The sequence below is a fragment of the Salvelinus namaycush genome, chromosome 5 (assembly GCF_016432855.1).
Source record: "Salvelinus namaycush isolate Seneca chromosome 5, SaNama_1.0, whole genome shotgun sequence".
In the NCBI taxonomy this organism is placed as follows: Eukaryota; Metazoa; Chordata; class Actinopteri; order Salmoniformes; family Salmonidae; genus Salvelinus; species Salvelinus namaycush.
Genome location: NC_052311.1, coordinates 68,968,916 through 68,990,982, shown reverse-complemented (window position 1 = coordinate 68,990,982; position 22,067 = coordinate 68,968,916). Strand labels below are relative to the sequence as shown.

General features: G+C 45.6%; 1 protein-coding gene across 4 annotated transcripts in view; it reads right to left on the bottom strand.

Annotated features, from left to right (window-relative positions):
* Positions 1-22,067, bottom strand: part of LOC120048831 (focal adhesion kinase 1-like) — a 146,601-nt gene that overhangs the window by 82,461 nt on the left and 42,073 nt on the right. For 3 of the 4 annotated variants that reach the window (XM_038995095.1, XM_038995094.1, XM_038995093.1), the window contains 4 exons: positions 16,080-16,246; positions 10,625-10,712; positions 6,444-6,523; positions 6,247-6,309 (listed from right to left, as the gene is read on the bottom strand). In XM_038995095.1, coding sequence (XP_038851023.1) covers positions 6,247-6,309; positions 6,444-6,523; positions 10,625-10,712; positions 16,080-16,246 — 398 coding nt within the window. Of the gene's footprint in view, positions 1-6,246; positions 6,310-6,443; positions 6,524-10,624; positions 10,713-16,075; positions 16,247-22,067 lie in introns of those variants that run through there. The other variant, XM_038995096.1, reaches the window with a different exon arrangement.

Here is a 22,067-nt window from a genome sequence, read left to right as displayed (position 1 = left end):
CAGAAAATATCAATCAGGTTGTAAATCACAGCTGGCCTGGTACATTGTTTGCTGCTTCCATTCGGGATGCACTGACTTTTTCACCTCATATCGTTTTTTAGTGGTTATACACAGTTATTTATTTAGCTAACTAGAACTTGAATGACTGTTATCCAGTTAGCTAACATATCTCATGTTCACAAATTCACTCTGGCTATCTATCTAGCTACACCGATTTCAGAACACTCTCCTTTGAGTGTGCCAGAGCGCAGAATAAACGAACGCGCAACACCTGCTGAATATGACCGGTGTCAGTAAACATAGGCAAAAAAACAAATAGTTAGTCAGAAACGCTCTAAACAGCCTAACCAACTCTGCTAGGGCGAGTAAAACGGTCAGAGTGAGGTGTTCTCTCATTTGTGTCTCTAAGTAACTAGCTAGCAAGCTAGCCAACTTTAGCCAGTTAGCTTTGGTGCTTGTTTGGGACAAGCATGGATTGGCAAGCAAGCTTAAGAAGGACGAGTAGGCTTCCCCACTGTTTATCAGTGCAATTTTGACGGCCAACTAGCTGAACAAGTTTGAGAGGGTTTATCTAATGTTCCTTCGTTAGATTTTAGCACATATTGCTTTGGCTAGCATTAGTTGTTGTTGATGTGCATAAACAACTAAGGGAGCGAGAGCCTGCCGTTTCATGGTTGTTTGATCAATAGAACTGTAACGTTTCCAAATGTATGAGGACTCCCGTGGTATTTTAAGAAATCCATTCAGGTGTTTCTACACGTGCATTGCTTGCTGTTTGGAGTTTTAGGCTGGGTTTCTGTACAGCACTTTGATATATCAGCTGATGTAAGAAGGGCTATATAAATACATTTGATTTGATTTGATATTTTGTGGCTTTTGGCGAATGCGTTCTAATGATCTGAAGTCGCGCTGTTGCAACTGCCTGTAAACACACAGTCCAGTTCATAGTGAATGATGGCAGGGCTTACTGCCTGTAAACACACAGTCCAGTTCATAGTGAATGATGGCAGGGCTTACTGCCTGTAAACACACAGTCCAGTTCATAGTGAATGATGGCAGGGCCTACTGCCTGTAAACACACAGTCCAGTTCATAGTGAATGATGGCAGGGCCTACTGCCTGTAAACACACAGTCCAGTTCATAGTGAATGATGGCAGGGCCTACTGCCTGTAAACACACAGTCCAGTTCATAGTGAATGATGGCAGGGCCTACTGCCTGTAAACACACAGTCCAGTTCATAGTGAATGATGGCAGGGCCTACTGCCTGTAAACACACAGTCCAGTTCATAGTGAATGATGGCAGGGCCTACTGCCTGTAAACACACCGTCCAGTTCATAGTGAATGATGGCAGGGCCTACTGCCTGTAAACACACAGTCCAGTTCATAGTGAATGATGGCAGGGCCTACTGCCTGTAAACACACAGTCCAGTTCAAAGTGAATGATGGCAGGGCCTACTGCCTGTAAACACACAGTCCAGTTCATAGTGAATGATGGCAGGGCTTACTGCCTGTAAACACACAGTCCAGTTCATAGTGAATGATGGCAGGGCCTACTGCCTGTAAACACACAGTCCAGTTCATAGTGAATGATGGCAGGGCTTACTGCCTGTAAACACACAGTCCAGTTCATAGTGAATGATGGCAGGGCTTACTGCCTGTAAACACACAGTCCAGTTCATAGTGAATGATGGCAGGGCTTACTGCCTGTAAACACACAGTCCAGTTCATAGTGAATGATGGCAGGGCCTACTGCCTGTAAACACACAGTCCAGTTCATAGTGAATGATGGCAGGGCCTACTGCCTGTAAACACACAGTCCAGTTCATAGTGAATGATGGCAGGGCCTACTGCCTGTAAACACACAGTCCAGTTCATAGTGAATGATGGCAGGGCCTACTGCCTGTAAACACACAGTCCAGTTCAAAGTGAATGATGGCAGGGCCTACTGCCTGTAAACACACAGTCCAGTTCATAGTGAATGATGGCAGGGCCTACTGCCTGTAAACACACAGTCCAGTTCAAAGTGAATGATGGCAGACCCAACTGCTTGTAAACACACAGTCCAGTTCATAGTGAATGATGGCAGGGCCTACTGCCTGTAAACACACAGTCCAGTTCAAAGTGAATGATGGCAGACCCAACTGCTTGTAAACACACAGTCCAGTTCAAAGTGAATGATGGCAGGGCTTACTGCCTGTAAACACACAGTCCAGTTCATAGTGAATGATGGCAGGGCCTACTGCCTGTAAACACACAGTCCAGTTCAAAGTGAATGATGGCAGGGCCTACTGCCTGTAAACACACAGTCCAGTTCAAAGTGAATGATGGCAGGGCCTACTGCCTGTAAACACACAGTCCAGTTCAAAGTGAATGATGGCAGGGCCTACTGCCTGTAAACACACAGTCCAGTTCATAGTGAATGATGGCAGGGCCTACTGCCTGTAAACACACAGTCCAGTTCATAGTGAATGATGGCACTGCCTACTGCCTGTAAACACACAGTCCAGTTCAAAGTGAATGATGGCAGACCCAACTGCTTGTAAACACACAGTCCAGTTCAAAGTGAATGATGACAGGCCCTACTGCCTGTAAACACACAGTCCAGTTCAAAGTGAATGATGACAGGCCCTACTGCCTGTAAACACACAGTCCAGTTCAAAGTGAATGATGACAGGCCCTACTGCCTGTAAACACACAGTCCAGTTCATAGTGAATGATGGCAGGGCTTACTGCCTGTAAACACACAGTCCAGTTCATAGTGAATGATGGCAGGGCCTACTGCCTGTAAACACACAGTCCAGTTCATAGTGAATGATGGCAGGGCCTACTGCCTGTAAACACACAGTCCAGTTCATAGTGAATGATGGCACTGCCTACTGCCTGTAAACACACAGTCCAGTTCATAGTGAATGATGGCAGACCCAACTGCTTGTAAACACACAGTCCAGTTCAAAGTGAATGATGGCAGGGCCTACTGCCTGTAAACACACAGTCCAGTTCATAGTGAATGATGGCACTGCCTACTGCCTGTAAACACACAGTCCAGTTCATAGTGAATGATGGCAGACCCAACTGCTTGTAAACACACAGTCCAGTTCATAGTGAATGATGACAGGCCCTACTGCCTGTAAACACACAGTCCAGTTCATAGTGAATGATGGCAGGGCCTACTGCCTGTAAACACACAGTCCAGTTCATAGTGAATGATGGCAGGGCCTACTGCCTGTAAACACACAGTCCAGTTCATAGTGAATGATGGCAGGGCCTACTGCCTGTAAACACACAGTCCAGTTCATAGTGAATGATGGCAGGGCCTACTGCCTGTAAACACACCGTCCAGTTCATAGTGAATGATGGCAGGGCCTACTGCCTGTAAACACACAGTCCAGTTCATAGTGAATGATGGCAGGGCCTACTGCCTGTAAACACACAGTCCAGTTCAAAGTGAATGATGGCAGGGCCTACTGCCTGTAAACACACAGTCCAGTTCATAGTGAATGATGGCAGGGCTTACTGCCTGTAAACACACAGTCCAGTTCATAGTGAATGATGGCAGGGCCTACTGCCTGTAAACACACAGTCCAGTTCATAGTGAATGATGGCAGGGCTTACTGCCTGTAAACACACAGTCCAGTTCATAGTGAATGATGGCAGGGCTTACTGCCTGTAAACACACAGTCCAGTTCATAGTGAATGATGGCAGGGCTTACTGCCTGTAAACACACAGTCCAGTTCATAGTGAATGATGGCAGGGCCTACTGCCTGTAAACACACAGTCCAGTTCATAGTGAATGATGGCAGGGCCTACTGCCTGTAAACACACAGTCCAGTTCATAGTGAATGATGGCAGGGCCTACTGCCTGTAAACACACAGTCCAGTTCATAGTGAATGATGGCAGGGCCTACTGCCTGTAAACACACAGTCCAGTTCAAAGTGAATGATGGCAGGGCCTACTGCCTGTAAACACACAGTCCAGTTCATAGTGAATGATGGCAGGGCCTACTGCCTGTAAACACACAGTCCAGTTCAAAGTGAATGATGGCAGACCCAACTGCTTGTAAACACACAGTCCAGTTCATAGTGAATGATGGCAGGGCCTACTGCCTGTAAACACACAGTCCAGTTCAAAGTGAATGATGGCAGACCCAACTGCTTGTAAACACACAGTCCAGTTCAAAGTGAATGATGGCAGGGCTTACTGCCTGTAAACACACAGTCCAGTTCATAGTGAATGATGGCAGGGCCTACTGCCTGTAAACACACAGTCCAGTTCAAAGTGAATGATGGCAGGGCCTACTGCCTGTAAACACACAGTCCAGTTCAAAGTGAATGATGGCAGGGCCTACTGCCTGTAAACACACAGTCCAGTTCAAAGTGAATGATGGCAGGGCCTACTGCCTGTAAACACACAGTCCAGTTCATAGTGAATGATGGCAGGGCCTACTGCCTGTAAACACACAGTCCAGTTCATAGTGAATGATGGCACTGCCTACTGCCTGTAAACACACAGTCCAGTTCAAAGTGAATGATGGCAGACCCAACTGCTTGTAAACACACAGTCCAGTTCAAAGTGAATGATGACAGGCCCTACTGCCTGTAAACACACAGTCCAGTTCAAAGTGAATGATGACAGGCCCTACTGCCTGTAAACACACAGTCCAGTTCAAAGTGAATGATGACAGGCCCTACTGCCTGTAAACACACAGTCCAGTTCATAGTGAATGATGGCAGGGCTTACTGCCTGTAAACACACAGTCCAGTTCATAGTGAATGATGGCAGGGCCTACTGCCTGTAAACACACAGTCCAGTTCATAGTGAATGATGGCAGGGCCTACTGCCTGTAAACACACAGTCCAGTTCATAGTGAATGATGGCACTGCCTACTGCCTGTAAACACACAGTCCAGTTCATAGTGAATGATGGCAGACCCAACTGCTTGTAAACACACAGTCCAGTTCATAGTGAATGATGACAGGCCCTACTGCCTGTAAACACACAGTCCAGTTCAAAGTGAATGATGACAGGCCCTACTGCCTGTAAACACACAGTCCAGTTCAAAGTGAATGATGGCAGGCCCGTGTGGCAAATGGCTTGTTTACATAAAGGCCTACTGTAGCTCTGATTGGCTATGGCGCACCGGTCTGTGTAGACTCCAGTCCTGTACGAGAGAGATGTTTTAATTCGGTTTTATTTACTGCAGTATCTATAAAGGGAATCGGGTGCGATTTTAGACACATCCTTGGTTAAACTGACAGACATTATCGGGCAGCCACCTTCCCAGAGTGTGAAAGGCTTTGGCAATGTAAACATATGTTTCACATGCCAATAAAGCCCTTTGAATTGAATTGAAAGGGCTATAAAATAGTGGGGGTCCTGTTCACACTATCACAGTGCCATCACTGGGGTGTGGGGACATTATAATGACGCTGTAGAAGGTGATGAGAATGAGGATAAATTATTCTAACACTATAAATAGATCAGACACATTTCAACAGAGACTACGTCCCAAATGGCATCCTATTCCCTACATACTGCACTACTTTTGACCAGAGATATAGGGAATAGGGTGCCATTTGCAAAGTGTCCAGAGTGAGAGGTTCACGAGGAAGGCAGTCAATTTACACTGGCCTACATACATCTAACCAGGAGAGGACACACACGGTCAAAGGCTCAGCACAGGCTCATAGAGGTGAAATGTAGGATCTCTGTTCATAGATAGTGTTAAGATAATGACGTGTATGTTGTTAATACAGAAATACATCATTTTAAAAGTCCAATGCAACCATTTTTTAAAATCTCAATATAAATCATTTCTATGTAATAATTAAGTACTGGAATTGTTTCAACTAAAATTGTCAAAAAATAAACAAAAATTGCTTCTTAGCAAATAGCAATTTCTCAGGCAATAATTTTGCTAGGACTGTCTTAGAGTGGTCTGAGTGGGGAGGGGGAAACTGAAAACAAGCAGTTATGGGCAGAGAGGTTTGGAACTCTTTTTCTTATTGGTCTATTAACTAATTTACCGCCTGGTGATGTCAGCAGGCAGGCCAAAACTCCATCCCACCAAAACAGGCTGAAATTGCAAGCAGTCTTTTCAAACAGCTCTTACACTAAAAGGGCATTATCATCATTTTCACAACTTCACAGTATTATTCCAACCTCAAAGTGTGGAAATATATATAAAACACAAGTAAAATCTAGTTTTTGACTGCACTGGGCCTTTAAGTAAAATAATCACTTACTCTAATAATTCATAATTTGATTTCTTATCCAGGGCATTTCCTCGCATTTCCCTAAAAAATCTCCTGTAACAGAAAACAAAAGATAATAAACAAATTGTGAGTAGTCAAAATGTATATCTAATTATGGAATATTGGACAAGTACATGAATTCAATGTTTATAAGATTTCAAATATCAAGTATTTGAAATAGAACTCACCTGATTTCAAGGCAGCCCAATTTAAGTGCAATGTCTTGGTCGACTCGATCAGCTACCTCCAACATGTAGTCACTCTTGACCTGAGAAACATCATCACAGTCATTCTCCATGACAACATGTAGTCACTCTTGACCTGAGAAACATCATCACAGTCATTCTCCATGACAACATGTAGTCACTCTTGACCTGAGAAACATCATCACAGTCATTCTCCATGACAACATGTAGTCACTCTTGACCTGAGAAACATCATCACAGTCATTCTCCATGACAACATGTAGTCACTCTTGACCTGAGAAACATCATCACAGTCATTCTCCATGACAACATGTAGTCACTCTTGACCTGAGAAACATCATCACAGTCATTCTCCATGACAACATGTAGTGACTCTTGACCTGAGAAACATCATCACAGTCATTCTCCATGACAACACGTAGTCACTCTTGACCTGAGAAACATCATCACAGTTATTCTCCATGTAGTCACTCTTGACCTGAGAAATATCCTCACAGTCATTCTCCATGACAACATGTAGTGACTCTTGACCTGAGAAACATCATCACAGTCATTCTCCATGACAACATGTAGTCACTCTTGACCTGAGAAACATCATCACAGTTATTCTCCATGTAGTCACTCTTGACCTGAGAAATATCCTCACAGTCATTCTCCATGACAACATGTAGTGACTCTTGACCTGAGAAACATCATCACAGTCATTCTCCATGACAACATGTAGTCACTCTTGACCTGAGAAACATCATCACAGTCATTCTCCATGACAACATGTAGTCACTCTTGACCTGAGAAACATCATCACAGTCATTCTCCATGACAACATGTAGTCACTCTTGACCTGAGAAACATCATCACAGTCATTCTCCATGACAACATTTAGTCACTCTTGACCTGAGAAACACCATCACAGTTATTCTCCATGTAGTCACTCTTGACCTGAGAAACATCATCACAGTCATTCTCCATGACAACATTTAGTCACTCTTGACCTGAGAAACACCATCACAGTTATTCTCCATGTAGTCACTCTTGACCTGAGAAATATCCTCACAGTCATTCTCCATGACAACATGTAGTCACTCTTGACCTGAGAAATATCCTCAGTCATTCTCCATGACAACATGTAGTCACTCTTGACCTGAGAAATATCCTCAGTCATTCTCCATGACAACATGTAGTCACTCTTGACCTGAGAAACATCATCACAGTCATTCTCCATGACAACATGTAGTCACTCTTGACCTGAGAAACATCATCACAGTCATTCTCCATGACAACATGTAGTCACTCTTGACCTGAGAAACATCATCACAGTCATTCTCCATGTAGTCACTCTTGACCTGAGAAACATCATCACAGTCATTCTCCATGACAGAGAGAACTACTAAAGTAGTGACAGGTAGTGTAGTTAGCATTGTGAATCTACTGTAAGACAGGAATAGGTAGATGGAAAGAGGTCCCAGTTACTTGTGGTTGTCATCAGATGCTCAGCTGGTAAAGCAATGCCAGGATATCGGGTTCGATTCCCTGGACCACCCACGCGTAAGTCGCTTTGGATAAAATCGTCTCCTAAATGACATATATTATATGACTATATTATTAATTAGTTAGTCTGACTGAGCTGCAGCTGATGGGTCCAACTCACATGGACTTTAATGAGCCACGAGACTTGAGGCTACCTCAGATCTCTAAGAGAGAAAACACCAAAGCTTTTATTTAACAGCAGCAGGTGGCCGTCCTATCACCTCTGACCAGAACATCAGCCATCAATGTCTATTCATTTCTAGGTGGTTCTATATGTTGAATCGCTGCCGTTCCTAACACCCAGCAGGGGATGGCTGCCGTTCCTAACACCCAGCAGGGGATGGCTGCCGTTCCTAACACCCAGCAGGGGATGGCTGCCGTTCCTAACACCCAGCAGGGGATGGCTGCCGTTCCTAACACCCAGCAGGGGATGGCTGCCGTTCCTAACACCCAGCAGGGGATGGCTGCCGTTCCTAACACCCAGCAGGGGATGGCTGCCGTTCCTAACACCCAGCAGGGGATGGCTGCCATTCCTAACACCCAGCAGGGGATGGCTGCCGTTCCTAACACCCAGCAGGGGATGGCTGCCGTTCCTAACACCCAGCAGGGGATGGCTGCCGTTCCTAACACCCAGCAGGGGATGGCTGCCGTTCCTAACACCCAGCAGGGGATGGCTGCCATTCCTAACACCCAGCAGGGGATGGCTGCCGTTCCTAACACCCAGCAGGGGATGGCTGCCATTCGATTCAACCAGCAGGGGATGGCTGCCATTCAATTCACCCAGCAGGGAATGGCTGCCGTTCGTAACACCCAGCAGAGGATGGCTGCCGTTCTTATCACCCAGCAGAGAATGGCTGCCATTCTTATCACCCAGCAGAGAATGGCTGCCATTCGTAACACCCAGCAGAGAATGGCTGCCATTCTTATCACCCAGCAGAGAATGGCTGCCGTTCGTAACACCCAGCAGAGGATGGCTGCCGTTCGTAACACCCAGCAGGGAATGGCTGCCGTTCGTAACACCCAGCAGAGGATGGCTGCCGTTCCTAACACCCAGCAGGGGATGGCTGCCGTTCCTAACACCCAGCAGAGGATGGCTGCCGTTCGTATCACTCAGCAGAGGATGGCTGCCATTCGTAACACCCAGCAGGGAATGGCTGCCATTCTTATCACCCAGCAGAGAATGGCTGCCGTTCGTAACACCCAGCAGAGGATGGCTGCCGTTCGTATCACTCAGCAGAGGATGGCTGCCGTTCTTATCACCCAGCAGAGAATGGCTGCCGTTCGTAACACCCAGCAGAGGATGGCTGCCGTTCGTATCACTCAGCAGAGGATGGCTGCCGTTCGTATCACCCAGCAGGGGGTGGCTGCCGTTCGTATCACCCAGCAGGGGATGGCTGCCGTTCGTATCACCCAGCAGGGGATGGCTGCCATTCGTATCACCCAGCAGGGGACGGCTGCCGTTCGTATCACCCAGCAGGTGATGCTACCAGACTGTAGCCACACACAGCTTTCAGCTGTTGGACTTTCTGGTGGGTTTCTTCTCTAAGAACCTCTGGCCAGCAGCCCAGACAGCTATATAACGCACTCTCAGTCACACTGTACCACCCCAGCAAGGCCGTTTCACTGTCACCAGAAGCTATTTAACAGAGTTTATATAGCCTGCAGCCAGTTGAAGTATAGCCAGCTGACGTTGTCACACATTGTCCTCTACCTGTTGTGAAAAAAATCATAATACACTATAGTGTATTTCTCTGATAAACAGAGACGGAAGAACACTGAATGGTTTCTGTCCACACCTGACAGTCCCAACTCAATCTGAATATGGTTTCTGTCCACACCTGACAGTCCCAACTCAATATGAATATGGTTTCTGTCCACACCTGACAGTCCCAACTCAATATGAATATGGTTTCTGTCCACACCTGACAGTCCCAACTCAATCTGCATAGGGTTTCTGTCTACACATGACAGTCCCAACTCAATCTGAATATGGTTTCTGTCCACACCTGACAGTCCTAACTCAATCTGAATATGGTTTCTGTCCACACCTGACAGTCCTAACTCAATCTGAATATGGTTTCTGTCCACACCTGACAGTCCCAACTCAATCTGAATATGGTTTCTGTCCACACCTGACGGTCCCAACACAATCTGAATATGGTTTCTGTCCACACCTGACAGTCCCAACTCAATCTGAATATGGTTTCTGTCCACACCTGACTTTCCCAACACAATCTGAATAGGGTTTCTGTCCACACCTGACTTTCCCAACTCAATCTGAATAGGGTTTCTGTCCACACCTGACGGTCCCAACTCAATCTGAATATGGTTTCTGTCCACACCTGACAGTCCTAACTCAATCTGAATATGGTTTCTGTCCACACCTGACAGTCCTAACTCAATCTGAATATGGTTTCTGTCCACACCTGACTTTCCCAACTCAATCTGAATATGGTTTCTGTCCACACCTGACTTTCCCAACACAATCTGAATATGGTTTCTGTCCACACCTGACTTTCCCAACTCAATCTGAATAGGGTTTCTGTCCACACCTGACGGTCCCAACTCAATCTGAATATGGTTTCTGTCCACACCTGACAGTTTTAACTCAATCTGATTATGGTTTATTTCCTCACCTGATGGTAGAAGTAGTTCAGTGTAGGTTTATCTTCTGAAAAATGGTTCAAGAATCCTTTTGGCAAGTAGCGTATCCGTAGCTCATACCTGTGGAGAAAGAAATGCCATGTGGTTAGCTCGATGCTAACGAGGACGAAGGACAACTCAGAAACAAGGTTCCAAAGGAACACATTGATACAGAAGAGTTAGGACAGACCAAATGCTGTTTTGATATCTAACAACCTCTGTGTGTTATTATACAGCGCTGTGAATGTGTAAGCTGTAAGGTACAAGTCAGCACGTTGTAATTATTCTGTACTTTCCCAGAGGATTCTTTCATATGGAGCTGATCAAAGAGATCAGTGAGGGGCCTCCCGGGTGGCGCAGTGGTCTAGGGCACTGCATCGCAGCGCTAGCTGTGCCACCAGAGACTCTGGGTTCGCGCCCAGGCTCTGTCGCAGCCGGCCGCGACCGGGAGGTCCGTGGGGCGACGCACAATTGGCCTAGCGTCGTCCGGGTTAGGGAGGGTTTGGCCGGTAGGGTTATCCTTGTCTCATCGCTAACCAAGGTAGCCAGGTGCACGGTGTTTCCTCCGACACATTGGTGCGGCTGGCTTCCGGGTTGGAGGCGCGCTGTGTTAAGAAGCAGTGCGGCTTGGTTGGGTTGTGTTTCGGAGGACGCATGGCTTTCGACCTTCGTCTCTCCCGAGCCCGTACGGGAGTTGTAGCGATGAGACAAGATAGTAATTACTAACAATTGGATACCACATAATTGGGGAGAAAAGGGGGATAAAAAAAAAGATAAAAAAAGAGATCAGTGAGACTGAGTCTGCGACCCAAATGGCACCCTATTACCTACATAGTGCACTGTTTGAAAATAACCTTATGGGCCCTGGTCAAAAGTAGTGCCCTATACAGGCAGAGACATCATCATCATCTTTGGCAGGGAGAGACCTCAATGATCATTCCTGGAATAACTATAACATCCAGCCACAGCCTTCTGATCAACCTACAAGGTGAAATAAACTACTGAACAGCTTGAAATAGCTGCTTGTTCAAACTCTGTTCTAAGCCTGTTCCTTCTAATTACAAAGTCTTTGACTAGAGAAAACCTGTCCCGGCTCTGTCATATCAGATCAGATGGTCTTTGAATGTAGTTCTGGTGTTTTCTACTCAGCTGTGATCTACACCAGAGAGAGATAATAGAACAGCAGCCAGTGGAAGGTACATGACGCAGTACATTGTGATTCTATGGGTAAAAGGCAAGTCATTAATTTGATGTCTGTATGAATGGCTTGAGGACAGTGTCATGGGTATTGAATGAGTATTTTAGTGTGTCTGCTGGTCTGTCAACACTTCCATTGAACCAGTGTTCTAGAATGTGTCTTCCATGAACAAGCTATTGATACGACTGTGAGATCCAATGTTCAAGATACATTTCCCTTCGACAATAAGGTAAATTAGGATCATTTTCTCCTAATGTATCAATCGCTTGCTTTTATTGTATAACCTACGCACCATTCACCAGCTCAACAACGAAGACACAGAAAGATAAGCAGTAACACGCTCCATGGCATGAAAGCATTGAGACGAGGTCAACCCCCCCCCCCTCCCCCACACAGATATCCATCCATTATCCATTCTTCCTTTCAACGGCCTTGTACAGCCTCGTTTGGAATGCAAGGCTAATGAGACACATAGCATGTGGTCTGACACTGGATGCGTCTCAAATGGCCACCCTATTTCCTATATAGCCCCCACGGGCCCTGGTCAAAAGTAGTGCACTTTAAAGGGAACATGGAACCATTTGGGATGCAGGCATTGAAATGCTCTAAACAACAGAAATGTAACAAATGGACACTGCAATAGGTCTACTTCCTGTGTTAAACAACTACAGCATCTGAATGGTGTTTTATTGTTGCTATTACTGACGATACAGGGCTTATTCTATCGCCAGAAGGAATTAAGGCTGAATAAAGAGACTATTTCATAATGAATGAGCAGCACAGTCACTGAGTATCCCCTGAGCTAACTTCACCAGAGAACCACTAACAATAGCACACAGTCAATTCATTTCCTCTGTATTATTTAGCTCCATTACTTCTGCACTGATGCCTGACTGAGATGAGGTGGGGACAGACAGAATGAGCTCTGCTGTGGTGGTTGTGGTCTACAGTATAAAGCATGCATTATCTCACTGTGTTCAATGGTAGGTCCTACCGTCCTATGCAAATACAATGCTGCTTAGGAACAGAACAGGTTGTTCTGCGAGGTAGAAGGTATTGTATCATTGAGTATTCTTAGAACATTCACAGAACAGTTATGTTCCATCGTGATTTGTGAGCATCACAGTTGGGATTCATATATAATTCTGAGAAGGACAGGTGGCCAGGGTTTAAACTGAGTCATGAAATGCCTCCTGTCATGTTTTTAGTCTTTGGGAACATCTAACTAGGCCTGCTACATTATTCAAATGTTTTCTTCCAGCTGGACACATTTCAGAATTGAAGACACAGACACACACACAGTTATAATAAGGTGAGTGAGAAGCAACCTGCCCAGAGAACAGTAGTTTATAGGAAGGCTGGATAAAGTTCTAAAACACGTCCTTTACCTCCCAAACATGTCAACACCCTGCCCTGTCTGGCCATGAAGGAAGCAGAGGTGAGGGGGAGTACAGTCTGAAATATCACCCAAATAAAAGCTGTCTAGACATTGCTCTGCTATCTCTGATATGGCATTTCTCTCTCCATATCTCCACTCAGTCAGGAGTAGAAGGGAATCTATCAGCATTAGGCTCCAACATCAAAAACTGAGATCACATCAACAGATAGTTCAGTCCTCTCTAATTACTATCCTCCTCAACACTTTCTCAGTTGACTTTGTCAGCGAATCTCTCATTGTAGTCTAATTTCCCTTCCAATAACAGTGATGAGACAGGAGGAAACATGTATCTCAGCCTATAAAGGCCTAATTACATTGGAACGCCATATGGATGGTTTTCAGCCTGCTTCTGCGGAAGCATGATTTATGCAGGCAGATTGGAAGGAAATTCAAGGCCGCTCGGCCTAACTAACAGGATGATTTATGCAGGCAGATTGGAAGGAAATTCAAGGCCGCTCGGCCTAACTAACAGGATGATTTATGCAGGCAGATTGGAAGGAAATTCAAGGCCGCTCGGCCTAACTAACAGGATGATTTATACAGGCAGATTGGAAGGAAATTCAAGGCCGCTCGGCCTAACTAACAGGATGATTTATGCAGGCAGATTGGAAGGAAATTCAAGGCCGCTCGGCCTAACTAACAGGATGATTTATGCAGGCAGATTGGAAGGAAATTCAAGGCCGCTCGGCCTAACTAACAGGATGATTTATGCAGGCAGATTGGAAGGAAATTCAAGGCCGCTCGGCCTAACTAACAGGATGATTTATGCAGGCAGATTGGAAGGAAATTCAAGGCCGCTCGGCCTAACTAACAGGATGATTTATGCAGTCAGATTGGAAGGAAATTCAAGGCCGCTTGGCCTAACTAACAGGATGATTTATGCAGGCAGATTGGAAGGAAATTCAAGGCCGCTCGGCCTAACTAACAGGATGATTTATGCAGTCAGATTGGAAGGAAATTCAAGGCCGCTCGGCCTAACTAACAGGATGATTTATGCAGTCAGATTGGAAGGAAATTCAAGGCCGCTCGGCCTAACTAACAGGATGATTTATGCAGGCAGATTGGAAGGAAATTCAAGGCCGCTCGGCCTAACTAACAGGATGATTTATGCAGGCAGATTGGAAGGAAATTCAAGGCCGCTCGGCCTAACTAACAGGATGATTTATGCAGTCAGATTGGAAGGAAATTCAAGGCCGCTCGGCCTAACTAACAGGATGATTTATGCAGTCAGATTGGAAGGAAATGCAAGGCCGCTCGGCCTAACTAACAGGATGATTTATGCAGGCAGATTGGAAGGAAATTCAAGGCCGCTCGGCCTAACTAACAGGATGATTTATGCAGGCAGATTGGAAGGAAATTCAAGGCCGCTCGGCCTAACTAACAGGATGATTTATGCAGGCAGATTGGAAGGAAATTCAAGGCCGCTCGGCCTAACTAACAGGATGATTTATGCAGGCAGATTGGAAGGAAATTCAAGGCCGCTCGGCCTAACTAACAGGATGATTTATGCAGTCAGATTGGAAGGAAATTCAAGGCCGCTCGGCCTAACTAACAGGATGATTTATGCAGTCAGATTGGAAGGAAATTCAAGGCCGCTCGGCCTAACTAACAGGATGATTTATGCAGGCAGATTGGAAGGAAATTCAAGGCCGCTCGGCCTAACTAACAGGATGATTTATGCAGGCAGATTGGAAGGAAATTCAAGGCCGCTCGGCCTAACTAACAGGATGATTTATGCAGGCAGATTGGAAGGAAATTCAAGGCCGCTCGGCCTAACTAACAGGATGATTTATGCAGGCAGATTGGAAGGAAATTCAAGGCCGCTCGGCCTAACTAACAGGATGATTTATGCAGGCAGATTGGAAGGAAATTCAAGGCCGCTCGGCCTAACTAACAGGATGATTTATGCAGGCAGATTGGAAGGAAATTCAAGGCCGCTCGGCCTAACTAACAGGATGATTTATGCAGGCAGATTGGAAGGAAATTCAAGGCCGCTCGGCCTAACTAACAGGATGATTTATGCAGGCACATTGGAAGGAAATTCAAGGCCGCTCGGCCTAACTAACAGGATGGCAACAATTGATTTTCGGTTCTGTTGCAACTCTGCCCAACTCCCCATCCGTGGGTTTCCATTTGAAAAAACAAGGCACATAAATCCTGATTTCATCCCCTTACTACATTGATCAAATAACCAAGCGCCTTGCAACGCCACTGACTGCACACATCTCCCTAGTAACAAGGTCACTTCGTTCCATGACATATTTTAGCCCCTTGGCTTTGCCACTGGCCTGAATCCATTAAAACAACCAAATTCGTTCCCATATTTTCTCTTCCAAAAAACAGGCCTAGGAAATCTGCCATTTTAGCTAGTGAGCACTAGTTAGACAGTTTAAGCACGGTCAAGTGTTTCAAGTGGCAAGGCTGTAGCCCGGATGTCTTACTCATATAATTGAGTTATGAATTAAGTTATGCAAAGCTCATAAGGTGCTGTACATGCGCTTATAATGCATTATGACGATGGTATTCATAGGAATTGTTTGAATATTTATATTAAAGCAGAATTACATGGAGCCAATATGCATAAAGGGGGCAGCGTCAAGGCTTTTAAGGTGACATACAGAGCAGTGTAAATATGGCTTTATACAGTATTTCAACGTGTCTATGTAGCCTGCTCCCAGATCAGTTTGTGCTGTCTTGCCAACGCAACAATGACAATAGGAGTTGGTCAAACAGCACACACGGACAGAACTGGGACCAGGGATCAGCAGTGTAAATATAGCTTCATACAGTATGTCTCTGTCCTAGTTCTTACCTCCACTCGTCCTGAGGGTGGAGCAGCTCGTACCTCTCCCTGACGCGGGACACCCCCATGTCGGGGTGCAGCCAGTGGATGTTTCCTGAGCGCAGGTGGCTGAGACGCAGGCCCAGACAGGAAACACACTTCACCTTGTGGATGTCTGCTATCTTCTGGATGATACCCTGTCAGGGGACACACGTGTAGACACACACTTAGGCTATAGAGTCACTCTGAGATGAATTTCAGTCAATGTTAATGGACAGACGTGTAGACAGTATACACACAGAGGTTAGAGGAGGAATCACTCAGAGATGAGATTCAATCAACAACATGGACAGACGTGTAGACAGTATACACACAGAGGTTAGAGGAGGAATCACTCAGAGATGAGATTCAATCAACAACACGTCAGTCATAATCCTAAAAAGATCAGTATGGCTGTGTTCCAAATGGCACCCCAGTATGGCACCCTATTCCCTTTGCGGACAAAGAGTTTGATTGACAGTAATGAATTGTCCTACAGATTGTAGTTTGTGATTCAGAGGGCAGGAGATATAGATAAATTAATAGCAGTCATAGTGACATATTGGTAATGTGACAGACAGCAGTGGGGGGGGGGGGGGGCCTTCCTTGGCCCATCCATCCCTGTAGTCCAGGGGTGACATGATGACTCCATGAGAACCATCTATTCACCCATCCATCCCTGTAGTCCAGGGGTGACATGAGGACTCCAGGAGAACCATCTATTCACCCATCCATCCCTGTAGTCCAGGGGTGACATGATGACTCCAGGAGAACCATCTATTCACCCATCCATCCCTGTAGTCCAGGGGTGACATGAGGACTCCAGGAGAACCATCTATTCACCCATCTATCCCTGTAGTCCAGGGGTGACATGATGACTCCAGGAGAACCATCTATTCACCCATCCATCCCTGTAGTCCAGGGGTGACATGAGGACTCCAGGGGAACCATCTATTCACCCATCCATCCCTGTAGTCCAGGGGTGACATGAGGACTCCAGGAGAATCATCTATTCACCCATCCATCTCTGTAGTCCAGGGGTGACATGAGGACTCCAGGAGAACCATCTATTCACCCATCCATCCCTGTAGTCCAGGGGTGACATGAGGACTCCAGGAGAACCATCTATTCACCCACCCATCCCTGTAGTCCAGGGGTGACATGAGGACTCCAGGAGAACCATCTATTCACCCATCCATCCCTGTAGTCCAGGGGTGACATGAGGACTCCAGGAGAACCATCTATTCACCCATCCATCCCTGTAGTCCAGGGGTGACATGAGGACTCCAGGAGAACCATCTATTCACCCATCTATCCCTGTAGTCCAGGGTTGACATGAGGACTCCAGGAGAACCATCTATTCACCCATCCATCCCTGTAGTCCAGGGGTGACATGAGGACTCCAGGAGAACCATCTATTCACCCATCCATCCCTGTAGTCCAGGGGTGACTTGAGGACTCCAGGAGAACCATCTATTCACCCACCCATCCCTGTAGTCCAGGGGTGACATGAGGACTCCAGGAGAACCATCTATTCACCCATCCATCCCTGTAGTCCAGGGGTGACTTGAGGACTCCAGGAGAACCATCTATTCACCCACCCATCCCTGTAGTCCAGGGGTCACATGAGGACTCCAGGAGAACCATCTATTCACCCACCCATCCCTGTAGTCCAGGGGTCACATGAGGACTCCAGGAGAACCATCTATTCACCCACCCATCCCTGTAGTCCAGGGGTCACATGAGGACTCCAGGAGAACCATCTATTCACCCATCCATCCCTGTAGTCCAGGGGTGACATGAGGACTCCAGGGGAACCATCTATCTATGACAGTAGATAGAATAGAAAGAACAGCTTGGCAGAGTTACACTGAATGATAGATCATCCTCTCTCTCTCTTCCAGGAAGAGATTGTCATTGCGTGCAGAAGCAAGGGAAGGGGTGCGGGGCAGGTTAAATAATCCATCATTGAAATGCACTGTGGGGTTTATGACACAATCTGAGAAGTGACACCCCCGCTTGGTTAAAATGATTAACGAGAAGACCTCCCCATCTCTTTCAGGGATGACATGTTCCATCACATCCCTCAACATCGTCTGACATCACAACTTCAGGTATTGAAGTTAGAGGCCATTGAACCATAAATTAGAAGCAGTCTACTTTGAAATGAAGCGCTTTGCCATTACAGAGCCAGACACCTAACAGAAGAGATGTGGTGGCAAAGCCTTTTGGAATCTTTTCCAAGAAACGCCCGTTTAATCACCTATTTGGCTAGCTATTCTTTTCACCTCCTAAACTCTTTTAGTCTTGTTTCATCTGAATAGAAGTCATTATTAAACCTAACCGGGATGGAAGACACTAAATGTAGAAATGTCAACAGGGAACCTCATAAATACCCGGGTTGTGTCCAGTAGGGAGAAAACGTTTTGAAACACTTTCAAATTGTGAGGTAGTCCGAGGTACTAAGTGAATTTGTCTAACAAGAAAAACTTTTCGTTTTTGTTTTCCGTTATAAAACATTGTAGCTACAGTGTGCCCTATTGAACGGCAGGTAACCTAGCGGTTAAGAGCATTGGGCCAGTAACCAAAAGGTTGCTGGTTCGAATCCCTGAGCCGACTGGTTGAAACATCTGTCGATGTGCCCTTGAGCAAGGCACTTAACCCTAATTGCACCTGGAAGTCGCTCTGGATAAGAGAGTCTGCTAAATGACTAAAATGTAAATGTTAAATGAACATCGCCCAGGTGATAGGGGGAATTCTACAGTGAGACGCTCAAGTCCCAAATGACTGTCTATACAGTGAGGGAAAAAAGTTGGCATCAACTCAACTAGCCGTGTTTGGAGGAGGAGGAATGCTGCCTATGACCCCAAGAACACCATCCCCACCGTCAAACATGGAGGTGGAAACATTATGCTTTGGGGGTGTTTTTCTGCTAAGGGGACAGAACAACTTCACCGCATCAAAGGGACGATGGACGGGGCCATGTACCGTCAAATCTTGGGTGAGAACCTCCTTCCCTCAGCCAGGGCATTGAAAATGGGTCGTGGATGGGTATTCCAGCATGACAATGACCCAAAACACACGGCCAAGGCAACAAAGGAGTGGCTCAAGAAGAAGCACATTAAGGTCCTGGAGTGGCCTAGCCAGTCTCCAGACCTTAATCCCATAGAAAATCTGTGGAGGGAGCTGAAGGTTCGAGTTGCCAAACGTCAGCCTCGAAACCTTAATGACTTGGAGAAGATCTGCAAAGAGGAGTGGGTAAAAAAAATCCCTCCTGAGATGTGTGCAAACCTGGTGGCCAACTACAAGAAACGTCTGACCTCTGTGATTGCCAACAAGGGTTTTGCCACCAAGTACTAAGTCATGTTTTGCAGAGGGGTCAAATACTTATTTCCCTCATTAAAATGCAAATCAATTAATAACATTTTTGACATGCGTTTTTCTGGATTCTTTTGTTGTTATTCTGTCTCTCACTGTTCAAATAAACCTACCATTAAAACTATAGACTGATCATTTCTTTGTCAGTGGGCAAACGTACAAAATCAGCAGGGGATCAAATACTTTTTTCCCTCACTGTATATGACACATTTCCATACAGTGTTTTACCCAAAAGGCCCAAAATGTTCTGTTTCCATCTGAAGGCGTTAGCATGCCTCAGTTCAGCTGGTGGCTAGCCTGAAGTCGTCTAGGCGAACTGAATGAGTGTGCTCGCATACTCCCTTAAAAAACCTTTGCTTGAAAAACTAGAAAAAAGCCACAATAGTACTGTTTGTCCATTTAGAGAAGCCGTAGCCAGAATACACTTCATGGTATCATAATATATGCACTAACTCTTCCTAATTGTTTTGGCTGGGAACCATTTGGAAGCCTTAAGCAGGCCGGCACCCGTGTCCCACTGGGCCATGGCTCCGGCGGACTTGCTCTCACCTGGGGCCAAAGCCAGGCCACTGGTACTTTTCAGCTGGCATTTACATAACAATGACAAACTGTGGACTTTAACACCTTCTCACAAAGCACCTTCTCACAAGTCCTCAACGTCAGCCCTAGCTATGGAAACACAATTTCCCTAGTATACCATTAGGGTGTATAGACTAGTGTAACACTGATGTTAGAGTTGAAAAGCAGCAATAGTGCACTACTTTTGACCAGCGACTATAGGGCTGTATAGGGAACAGGGAGCCATTTGGGACAGTCAGAGTGTTGATAGGTAACTGACTGTCTGTCTAGTAGGTAGAGTTGATAGGTAACTGTCTGTCTAGTTGGTAGAGTTGACAGGTAACTGTCTGTCTAGTAGGTAGAGTAGATAGGTAACTGTCTGTCTAGTAGGTAGAGTAGATAGGTAACTGTCTGTCTGTCTAGTAGGTAGAGTAGATAGGTAACTGTCTGTCTAGTAGGTAGAGTAGATAGGTAACTGTCTGTCTAGTAGGTAGAGTAGATAGGTAACTGTCTGTCTAGTAGGTAGAGTAGATAGGTAACTGTCTGTCTAGTAGGTAGAGTTGATAGGTAACTGTCTGTCTAGTAGGTAGAGTAGATAGGTAACTGTCTGTCTAATTGGTAGAGTTGACAGGTAACTGTCTGTCTAGTAGGTAGAGTAGATAGGTAACTGTCTGTCTAGTAGGTAGAGTTGATAGGTAACTGTCTGTCTAATTGGTAGAGTTGACAGGTAACTGTCTGTCTAGTAGGTAGAGTAGATAGGTAACTGTCTGTCTAGTAGGTAGAGTTGATAGGTAACTGTCTGTCTAGTAGGTAGAGTAGATAGGTAACTGTCTGTCTAGTAGGTAGAGTTGATAGGTAACTGTCTGTCTGTCTAGTAGGTAGAGTAGATAGGTAACTGTCTGTCTAGTAGGTAGAGTAGATAGGTAACTGTCTGTCTAGTAGGTAGAGTTGATAGGTAACTGTCTGTCTAGTAGGTAGAGTAGATCGGTAACTGTCTGTCTAGTAGGTAGAGTTGATAGGTAACTGTCTGTCTAGTAGGTAGAGTTGATAGGTAACTGTCTGTCTAGTAGGTAGAGTAGATAGGTAACTGTCTGTCTAGTAGGTAGAGTTGATAGGTAACTGTCTGTCTAGTAGGTAGAGTTGATAGGTAACTGTCTGTCTAGTAGGTAGAGTTGATAGGTAACTGTCTGTCTAGTAGGTAGAGTAGATAGGTAACTGTCTGTCTAGTAGGTAGAGTAGATAGGTAACTGTCTGTCTAGTAGGTAGAGTAGATAGGTAACTGTCTGTCTAGTAGGTAGAGTAGATAGGTAACTGTCTGTCTAGTAGGTAGAGTTGATAGGTAACTGTCTGTCTAGTAGGTAGAGTAGATAGGTAACTGTCTGTCTAATTGGTAGAGTTGACAGGTAACTGTCTGTCTAGTAGGTAGAGTAGATAGGTAACTGTCTGTCTAGTAGGTAGAGTTGATAGGTAACTGTCTGTCTAATTGGTAGAGTTGACAGGTAACTGTCTGTCTAGTAGGTAGAGTAGATAGGTAACTGTCTGTCTAGTAGGTAGAGTTGATAGGTAACTGTCTGTCTAGTAGGTAGAGTAGATAGGTAACTGTCTGTCTAGTAGGTAGAGTTGATAGGTAACTGTCTGTCTGTCTAGTAGGTAGAGTAGATAGGTAACTGTCTGTCTAGTAGGTAGAGTAGATAGGTAACTGTCTGTCTAGTAGGTAGAGTTGATAGGTAACTGTCTGTCTAGTAGGTAGAGTAGATCGGTAACTGTCTGTCTAGTAGGTAGAGTTGATAGGTAACTGTCTGTCTAGTAGGTAGAGTTGATAGGTAACTGTCTGTCTAGTTGGTAGAGTTGATAGGTAACTGTCTGTCTAGTTGGTAGAGTTGATAGGTAACTGTCTGTCTAGTTGGTAGAGTTGATAGGTAACTGTCTGTCTAGTAGGTAGAGTTGATAGGTAACTGTCTGTCTAGTAGGTAGAGTTGATAGGTAACTGTCTGTCTAGTAGGTAGAGTTGATAAGTAACTGTCTGTCTAGTAGGTAGAGTTG